The sequence below is a fragment of the Danio aesculapii genome, chromosome 11 (genome assembly GCF_903798145.1).
Source record: "Danio aesculapii chromosome 11, fDanAes4.1, whole genome shotgun sequence".
NCBI classification, from domain to species: domain Eukaryota; kingdom Metazoa; phylum Chordata; class Actinopteri; order Cypriniformes; family Danionidae; genus Danio; species Danio aesculapii.
Genome location: NC_079445.1, coordinates 6,360,314 through 6,371,168, shown reverse-complemented (window position 1 = coordinate 6,371,168; position 10,855 = coordinate 6,360,314). Strand labels below are relative to the sequence as shown.

At 37.4% G+C, this 10,855-nt stretch overlaps 1 protein-coding gene across 1 annotated transcript; it reads left to right on the top strand.

Annotated features, from left to right (window-relative positions):
- Window positions 1-1,948: 1,948 nt before the first annotated feature.
- On the top strand, window positions 1,949-10,038 carry dda1 (DET1 and DDB1 associated 1). The gene is made up of 5 exons (XM_056468578.1): window positions 1,949-2,211; window positions 5,086-5,166; window positions 5,306-5,357; window positions 5,464-5,525; window positions 8,583-10,038. Exons 1-5 carry the CDS (start codon window positions 2,203-2,205, stop codon window positions 8,691-8,693), a joined length of 315 nt encoding a protein of 104 aa, XP_056324553.1. The 5' UTR covers window positions 1,949-2,202; the 3' UTR covers window positions 8,694-10,038.
- The last annotated feature ends 817 nt before the right edge of the window (window positions 10,039-10,855 follow it).

Sequence of the window (10,855 nt, the reverse complement as noted above, 5' to 3'; positions counted from 1 at the left end):
CTAATACAACAACAAACTCAGAGTACACACATCGGATTTCATTTCCTCACTGTAAATGCTAGCGCTCCCGTTTTTTTTTTGCAACCTCGCTGTGCGCGCATCATGAATATTTACAAACCGGTAATTCGTCTATTTGACTGCATTTAGTTGGATCTGAGCAGACAGCATGTGTCTGAACACCTCAGAATCCATTCAGCTGCTTCTGCCCTGTGTCACGTCATAAGCAAACATAGTGTCCCACTGCCACTGGCAACCATGCATGCCCAAGCCATCACACTGCCTCTGCAGTGTTTTATAGATGATGTGATATGCTTTGGATCATGAGCCCATGCCTTCTCCATACTTTTTTCTTGCCATCATTGGCAGAGGCTGATCTTGGTTTCATCAGTCCAAAGAATGTTTTTCCAGAACTCATTCATTCATTTTCTTTTCGTCTTAGTCCGTTTATTATTCAGGGGTTGCCACAGTGGAATGAATCGCCAACTTATCCTGCATATGTTTTAAGCAGCGGATCCCTTCCAGCCGCAACCAATCCCTGGGAAACCCATACGGATAACAGATAACAGGGAGAAATAGTGCTTAAAATGTCACCTAAATTGAGTATTTAAATCTCAGAATTAAATAGAGAGGTGAATAACTGGAAAAAGGTCCACTTTTTGAGAAAAACACTCACCCCTTTCACCAGGCTGGCTACAGGCCTGATATATATCCTTATATATATATATACCCCTGTGTAAACTCTGGCCACCCCAATATGATTTTGCTGTTGATATTATTAATTTAAATGTACTTGCGTAAATTTATAATATTTCTATAAATAAAAGAATAAATGAATAAATAAATAGCAGATACTAATTTATTGTGAATTGATTGGTGCCATTGACGTAGCTGATTCACTGCCCCTCCCAATATTAATAATATTGTGGCTCAAAAAGGAATATGGATAAATTATATTTTATAGTGAGTGTGTGTGTATGTAAGTGTGTGTGTATGACTTTTTGTTCAGATTGTTCATTATGTTGTTTTATTAATTAATTAATAATTAATCTTCATTAATTTTGGACATGACATATACTGTATGCTGTACAATAAAAGTATATGAAAGATAACTGAAAAGTTATATATATATATATATATATATATATATATATATATATATATATATATATATATATATATATATATATACATACACATGTGAAAGGTGTTTTCAAACTAAATATATATTTGTATTTGGTTTGCACATGTTCTTGCTGTATTATTTTAAGGAATAAATTACAAGAGTACAATAAATTTCAAGAGTAATTAATTAAATGAATTAAAACCACATTATTTTCTTTACCAGTAACAAAAATATAACATTACACTGAATTCATTTTTTTTTTTTTTTGTTTAACACCCCATGATTTGGTGTTGTCTCTTCTGGCCACCCCTAAGAAAATTTTCTGGGGGTGCCACTGTATATATATATATATATATATATATATATATATATATATATATATATATATATATATATATATATATATATATATATATATATATATATATATATATAATTATTTTTTTATTTTATTTTTTTTTCTCCAAACATTTCCAGGAAACTTTTAGCACAGCCAATCAAATCATATTTTGTATTAATTTTATATAATTATTCACCTGATTGTTTCTTTATGACTTAATAAAGTGTGTTTATTGTAATAAAATAAATGTTTGATTATTTTACATTTTTTTGGACTTTATTTTAAGAATATTAATGCATTTTGTCCAAAAACTTCCACTTACCTCTTGCACTTCCTTTTGCAGTTTTGTACTAAAATTAACTGCTGTAACAATGTGTGTGTGTGTGCGTGTGTGTGCGTGTGTGTGTGTGTGTGTGTGTGTGTGTGTGTGTGTGTGTGAGAGAGAGAGAGAGAGAGAGAGAGAGAGAGAGAGAGAGAGAGAGAGAGAGAGAGAGAGAGAGAGAGAGACGCACGCTTGACAGTCTGTGAGCGCTAGCAGAAGCTGAACTGCTGTACTGTCGCGTGTAGCTGCTGTTTACCTCAGTCTCTTGTTGTTTTTGCTCATATCTCTGTATGTGTCCGTGTACATTATTGTCATATTGAGTCGTGTGTGTGTTTTCAGCCTCAATTTTCTGAATTCTGTCAGAGTTCAGGCCTGTTTGGGCACAAACACACCTTACAGGACTGAACTGACTTCACCATGGACAAAGTAAGTTTCTCCACTCACAATATAATATTTTTCATGTCACACTTGACGTTAGCCGCTGTTTTACACGACTGGTCGCCGAAATATAATCTTAAATTGTAAATATCCGAGTTACATCGATGAGACTTTTGTCGTTTTTAGCTGACAGGCTGCTTTCTGTGATTGAGTTAGCATGCTAGGCCGCTTCAAACACCCATGGCTACTTCATAGCCACTTTACTGACCACAAAAAGCCTGAAACAAACATATTGTCTTTATATATACTTATACATATTTTATACTATGGTCATTAGTTGTTTTGGTATTTGAATAAGCATTAAATACCACCAAACATGTAATTTTTGTATGCTAATGTCTGTTAGCTCGTGTTAGCATGCTGAGAAGCGTGAGCTAGACTCGGCTAAGCTTTTGTTAAACAGTCACGACCTGAAAAAAAATATATATATATACTTATGTTATCGCTGTCATATTTTTCACTCATGATTAAAATGTCTTGAATGGACTATTAAAAAGGCGTGTAATCTTCGCACATCTCGTGGACTGGCAACGCCCAAAGGTTGACATGCACCATCCTCTCTTACTGGATTTGAGTTAACTCTCTCAGCTAATGTTTGTGATGCAAATTCATTAGTTTAAATGTATTATTTAGATGGGTATTTATTATTTATACATTACTATATGTGTCATTAAGATTTCTTCTGTCATTTGTACGTCGTGCTTATCTCTGGATGCTTTTCGGACTGCTTAAAATCCATATGATCATTGGCAGATGGGTGTAATGGTAGGGCAATTATGCCATGGATAATAGTACAGTAATGGTGTATCATTATCTAATCGGTCAGTAGATCTGTATAGAGTAAAATGAGGTGTATATATGGTGTAAAACAGATTGAGGTAAAGTTGGTTTTATATTTACACATTCAGACTTTCTCCTTAATATAATTTCAGAAAAGTTTTCATTGCCCATTGTAAAAAGTGAAATCGTATCAGCAGCCAGTGAACAAAGCACAGCATTGTTCACAGTCAATTAAATAGTGCTAATGTTGTTTTTAAAGGGCACCTATGATGAAAATCATCTTTTGTAAGCTGTTTGAACAGAACTGTGTGATATAAACGCAATAAGTCTCTCTTTTTTTTTTAATTTCCTGACGTTAAAATAGGATCCAAATCCCTCCCATTGAGGCCCACCACAACGTGACGTAAGAGTGCGGTTTCCTCGCCCACCGAATTGATTGACAGCCTTGTATTAACGTGTCTCTGTAGTAACGAGTATAATTATGTCAACAAGACAGGACGTGCGCAAAGCAATCGAGATTAAAAGATCTGTTCGGCTCGCTGTGATCATCAATCATCATCAAATTTGATCAAGAATGAGTTTTACAAGTTTAAAATGATTTTAAAACGGTGCATGTTTGTAATAAATTAAGTTAAAGTCGATAAAATCGCTGTAATTCAACAGCCACAGCCGCATATCCGTACAATTATAAAAGAAGACGCTTCAGTCCCAGTTTGTGGACGTTTATGCGGGTTTATTTTGTACATTAACATAACGGCTATCCATACAGCAGTGGATATCAACGTGTATCCTGTCACATTTGCCGTGCAAAAACAATGCAAAGTTAAACGCACGCTCTGTGTTTGTGTGTCTGTCTGTCTGTGTGTGTGTGAACTTTGTATTGACATTGTGTGTGACTGATCGAAAGGCTTGAATTAACTCCACAACAAATACATGAAATAATCATTGGTAAAGTCCTTATTGTAGTATTTACCACAAACGTTACGTAAGATCTGCTTCCTTCATGTCTGTCACTGTGCTGTTTATCTGACGCAGCCGAGGTGAGATTGAGGCACACTCTGATGTTGCGTTCACACCAGACGTGGAAGAAGTGTCAAGTGCGAGTGATTTACATGTTAAGTCAATGCAAAGACACGAATGGGCGTCCTGTGGAGCGATATGCACGAATGAGGCGGCTCGAATGAAGCGATTCGCTCAAATGAGCGGCGCGAGTTGAGTGTTTCGCAGGAATCGCTTGAGTTGGAAAATATGAACTTCAGCGGACATTCACACCGCGTTAGCCAGTCAGGAGCTTTCTCTTGATAGGGGCATGCTTATGATGTAGCGCCTGTTGTTGGTGTCCTGGGGGAAGTCCTCCTGCCGACACTGGACAACAGTTGATCAAACTGGGCTCGGCTCAGTCGGAAGCACCACTGAAAGCTTCTATCATCCAGGTTAAATTTCTGTAGGAATTTATGAACTTACAGAGCTGCCGCACCTCTGAAAGGATCTAGTGGACTCGCACAAACACATAAACACATTATTCTTTCAACAAAATTCTTGTTAGCCATTTAGCAACTAATCTAGATTCACCGGGCAGACAGAAGCCCTGCCTATGACGCGAATCCGCATCTATTGTGAAATCAATTTAACGTGCGAATGAAACAAGTAAACTCGAAATGTTCACACATCTATTTACGCACAAATATCGCGATTTATCCTCGCGTGCCGCGTCTGGTGTGAACACAGCATGACAGGCATGTGGGAATGGTGGGTGGGGAGAACTAACATTAAAGGCACAGGCCACAAAAACAGCTACCTTGTGAAAATTCCAATATTCTTAAAGGTCTAATAAATAATCTGGTGGGTGTTTTGAGCTGAAACGTTACAGGCACATTCTGGAGACACAAAAGACCTCTCTTAAATCTTGAAAAAGGGGTAAAATAGGTGCCTTTTAAGTCATACCTGCATGTAATTTCAGTCTGAAAATTCAAAGTACTATGGTAAACAATTTAGAGACCATGTCACAATTTAGCATTTCTTGTATATTTTTAATAATCATTTATTTTTACCTCTTTTTTTTTATCTCTGAACAATTTGAAGGCAGATTTCTTGAAAGGATTGCCAGTGTATAACAAGACAAACTTCAGCAGATTTCATGCGGACTCTGTATGCAAAGCATCGGTAAGATTTGCCATTCCAAATAATTCAGTTTGCAGGGTTCTCATAAGCATAGTCTTTTTAAATATTCAGTGAGCATCTTCACACTGCAACTGATTTGTGTTATTTAGGCTTTAACAGTCCCTTTTTTTCTGCTTTACAGAACAGAAGACCGTCAGTATATCTGCCTACACGAGAGTATCCCTCTGAACAGAGTAAGCGGGTTTAGATATTCAAAATGTAGACTCAGATAATAAAAGTGAAAGTCTTTTCACATGTAGTTTCAGTCTGAAGCCTAATTTTAGGTTGTTTCCCTCACAGTCATCGTCACTGAGAAGACAAACATTCTTTTGCGTTATCTTCATCAACAGTGGGACAAAAAGGCAAGTGATACTTTAATGTAAACTTATTTCATAACAGAACTCAGAAACTCTAAACCTGAATATCAGATAACTTCCCTCGTTTGTGTTTATGATGTGATTTGTGTAGTAACATATAACATTTTATTTATGTATAACTAATTCTACTATTAAAGAGACTTTACAAACTAAAAAGAACATTAATTACTACATTATGTCCTGTTTCCACTGAGTGGTACTGTACGGGTCGGTACAGTTCATTCACAATTTGTTCATGTTTGCTGAAAAAAAATCATTTGCTCCTTTGTTTTTTCTGGCTTCTCCTTTGTTTTTTCGCACTTCACTCTTGCATTTGTCCTTTTCTGAAAGGATCGGATGTCAGAAACACTTTAATAATCACGCGCACGTTATTATAATCAGCTCAAGAAGTTCGTTATTTCAAAGATAGACACACGGCGAGTGCAAGCGCAAAAGTGAATCCGCTCACGGTTTAGACAGCCTTGTAAAAAAAACTACGGGGCAGAGGGTAGATTCTGCTCTCCTTCTTGGCTTTGTGGCTGTTCATCAAGACGATGATGACAAGGTTTGTTTGAGCTCGGGTCGACCACGGCTCGTTATTATATGTATATGTTATAATGGTGTAATGTCTCTGTTGTGTATTTAAAACATGGCGGTTACTTTTTTATTCTGGCATGTAAGTAAACCAGTAGCGTTCAGCTGCGCGTCTAGCTCTGCCTTTTGGTACCCTTTTGCTGTTTTAAGTACCCTTTGCAAAGGGTACCCAAAAAGTGGTATGGTACGGTTCGCTTTTAGGTACCTTTTGACAGTGAAAACGGCCATAAAAGCGAACCGAACGGTACCGTACCACTCAGTGGAAATGAGCCATTAGACACATCACTTTTACTTAAAGGGTTCACGCAAAAATAATAATCTACTCCTCATTTATTCACCCTCAAATTGTTCCATACCTTTTAGTTTTGCTCTTTCAGTTGAACACACAAGATTATGTATTGAAAATGACTATTAAGAGACTGTCTCTTAGTTTATTTTAATAAATATTGTACTTTTTTGGTTATTTTTTCATGCTCTTCTATCCTATATTTGTTAAAATGCTTTTTAAAAATTCCCATTTAATTTGTTTACAAAGTTCGAACAACTTCAGCATGTTTGATTTAGTAGATTGTTTAAGGCTCTTTTAAATGGATCACGATACATACTGCTTTTTAATGTCTAGGGCAGTGGTGTTATGGAGGGCCACAGTCCTGCAGACTTAAACTACAACTTGCCTAAACTTAAGCCTGGCTCACACTGTGGTTTTTCTAATAGTCCTGAATGATTGTAGCATGTCACACTAAATGAACATGACTTCTGAGATCTTACAGTGTGACACCGTTGTCATAATGTCAGGCTGAATGACATCCCAAACATGGACATGCAAGAAAACTTACCTGGAGTTTGATGTCATCCATCTGTGTCACTTTCACTTTCCCGAGTCCTGACGTAATACCTCACAGCAAATATAAACCAACTGTAGCGGTGTTTTTGCTCACAGGGTGCCTCAATAATAAAACCAGAAAAAAGATGTTTTGACATTTTCCCATGCTGGTTTAGTTTATATGCCATCAGATTTGGCGCTACTATTGGTTCTTGGTTTGACTCTCATCACACTGCAGGAAAGAGTGAAAACTTCTGAATAAAAACTTAATTGGAGGAAAGATTTGATTTCAACACCCATAAAGCAGCTGCTAGTGAACATGTCAAACCAAATGTGAAAGATCACAGATTTTAGCCGTACATTTCATGAATCTAGTAGGATTTCCCAAATTTCTCTCAGACAACCAAATCGTGGCTGAAATTGCACTGTGTGAGCAGGGCTTTAATGTGATTGGACACCCCTGGTCTAGGAATATGTGAGGCTATTAAATTGAGTAGTCCTGTACAAATTCTCAGTTTAGATGCGTGCCACAATTTCATAAGCATTCTTGGTGGATATGTCATTTAGAAATTATTTTTTTGCTATGATTTCTATATCTAATCAGAGCTGCAGAAAGCAACACATGCCAACAAAAATCTTTAGGTCTCTCTAAAGCACAGATGTCAAAGCATTTTGCATTCAGCATTTTTCAAACACCATCATGATCTGTTTATAAGTCCCTTTAAGGCAAGTCATTTCACTCGGTGGCCATCTTTGAAATGCCTCTCTGGCAGTATGCTCGGGCATTCTGTCTGAATGAGGAAACATCATATTCTCCAGAATTGTTTGCCAAGCTTACGATTACATTAGATATTTGGAACCACCAATAAAATTAAACAACAACCGTTTCATAAGTTTCGTTTCCAAATGTTCAAATCAAACAAAATTGAAATTTTTTTTCAGGTTGCCCGAGCTAATGCGCATGCGTACTAGAAAAGGAGATCACAACACCAACCTCATTTATAGGCGTTCTGCACATTATCATCCTCTGAATAATGATCGTCTGATCACGCTGATGTTCTGAAGTAATTCACAACTTGGTCTTGATAGCAAATCACCTCCAGAAATGACAGCGACTCTGTTTACAAGTTTGTGGGCGGGAGTAGTTGCCATCATGCGATGTGTGATTGACAGGACGGACTGTAGATTTTGTTCGTTTCATACAAATTACAAAATCAAAAAACTTTCGTTTTTAAGTGTAGTTGGTCCATTTAAAAGTACAAATTTCAAGCTTTATGTATATATATATATATATATATATATATATATATATATATATATATATATATATATATATATATATATATATATATATATATATATATGGATATAACTAAAGAAACTGTCATAAAAACCCGCGTCTGGTCTAAGCTTCTCCCCCGGAGAAACGTCAGTTGATAGCAATCGATGATTGGCTCCTGTACTAGTAGGCGGGGCTTCATTTGCCATATTGACCCTTTACACTTTTCCCCATTCTAAAGGCTACAAGTGACATGTCTCGTGTAGTCTATAGTCGTTGACTGTTTACTGCAACAGCCATGATTGATCTTCGCTAGCAGGAAGTGCAGCTATTGAAATGATAAATTCAACATTTGGTTTTCTTACAGAATGCAGCTAAAAAGCGAGAGCAGGAGCAAGCAGAAGGCGAAGGTGGCAGTCCAGCACCTCCTCGCAAAATAGCCCGGACAGACAGCCAGGAGATGAACGAGGACTCGTAGAGGAGCCCACCATCCAGCAGCACAAGAACGGACACAATAAGCCCAAACACCCGCACACACCACACAGGAATTTCATCTCGGAAAGAAAGAAAGAAATGGAAGAACACTTGTCTTACAGTGTGCTTTTTTTTATTTTACTGAGTGCTTCCTGATGCAGTCAGTGCCCCTCACCCAGCCCGTCTGCCCACTGCTGTGTGTGTGTGTGTGTGTGGGATGGGGGGCATAATGGGTTTCCACTGCCAGCTTAAAGATTCTACCGAACTCTGAACTGCTGGGCGAGGGGGGCGCGTACAGCGATATTCAACAAGCACATAATGAGGAATGTCTGTTATGAAGTCGCGTGTGAAAATTATGATTAAGAGTCTATTGCAGCTTAAAAGTTTAAAAACACCCTAGTTATCTCCGCTGTGGATTACCGCTTTCATGATATGCTCCGCCACAGGCACTCAACGCACAGGGTCTCTCTTTAAGGGAAATTATGGAAATGTACAGCCACGTTCGGCAGGTTTAGATGTAGTGTTTTGTGTTGGTAATGTGACGATCTTCCCAGCAGGTGCATACTTGTGCATGAATGCACTGCTGTGACTGTTTATCTGTTGTCACTGGTTGAGGATGACATTTTGATGATAAGATGAAATACCGAAGGTGACCTACAAACGTCTATCTCGCTTTCCCCTGCTGTCATTTAAGCTTTCAGTGCTGTGTTAGTTTCAGCAGTTCTGGAGTCAGAAGCAGACCACCTGCCTTGAGACGCAGAGATTAATCTGTGTGCGCTGATTTGGTTGCGGATCTGTTTGGCTTTTGCGTACGATGGAAATTTCATAGGTTCGAGATTAAAAACTACACATTTTTTTTTAATATATTTGTGTTCTGAGATTTAAGGTGCAACTATGCAGTTCCTCTCTTAACCTGCAGAGAGAGTCGGTGAGCTGTGGTTGAGGACGATCGGCCTTTACACGTGGGGCTTAATACTTTGAGTGTGCTTTGAGTCCACGACATACCCGTAAATACTGTTTTCACTGTGGCTGGAGACACATTTAGTAACGTCAAAACAGCTGTTTCCTCGCAAAATGTGTTGGTTTGTTCTTGTTGAAAAGATTGACATGTATTGAAGCCGTCAACATTAACAAAAAAAAAAGCTTGCATGTTTTGAGGATGTTTTGAGAAGAGGAAGCTTTGAAAAGCTGTAGTAGAGGAGCTTGCAGAAAGCAGCCCATCTGAATCTACCTGGAAGGGCCCATTGCAATTACATCTGTGTTTGTGTGTTGTTCTAATGAAGCCTTCCCAACTTGTATGTTCAAGGTCAACATTTTTTTCAGAATCGAAATAAAAGGAGATAAATATTTGTGTTGTGTCAAGAACGCTTCATTTCGATAATTGAGAATATATCTTGTAGACAATAGATTAGGGTTGATACTGGACAGGCAGTGGCATGTTTTCAGCGAGGCTGTAACAGCATATGCTCAACAGGTGTAATCCGCTTTAATCTGGACCTCTTACTGTGACCATGTTGGCTTGCACATTTGGAAAATAGGAGTGAATGAAAGCAAAAAAAAAAACAGGACATTTTTGATTTTGTCATTTATTTTTTGTGTCAAATGATGTCTGTGAATTACCTCTAAAGATTTTTTGTGTGTGGGAGAGATTGTTTTTAGATTAGATTATTGGATTGACGGTAGCAGATTACCAACGCACTATTTCATTACAAAGGAGGAACTGGAGACAGCAACCAGCTTTTTCATGTATCGGGAACATTGGTAATCAGGTAAGATATTTCACTATGCACTGTTGATCAGTTTACTGTTTTACCTATAATTGGAGAAGACCTACATGGCCAAAGCAAAGAGAGAATGCATGTATTTACACTGCTTTTTATACGTATTCACTCACATCAGTTACATAACATCTAATGTAGCTGACTGATTGACAGCAACTGAACAAAATATCTTTCATTATGTCTATGAAAATTGGATGTTTGGATGTCAATTCTAAAAAAACAAGAAACAAAAAATATTAAATAAAAAAAGCTATTGAAATGTTTATATTCTTCATTACTTTGCACAGCTAATATGGTATAAGACAATCTCAGGTACTTGTATTCATATAGACCATTTTGATGGATGTGAACAAAAACGATGGTCCTGACATGTTTCCTGTTTTAC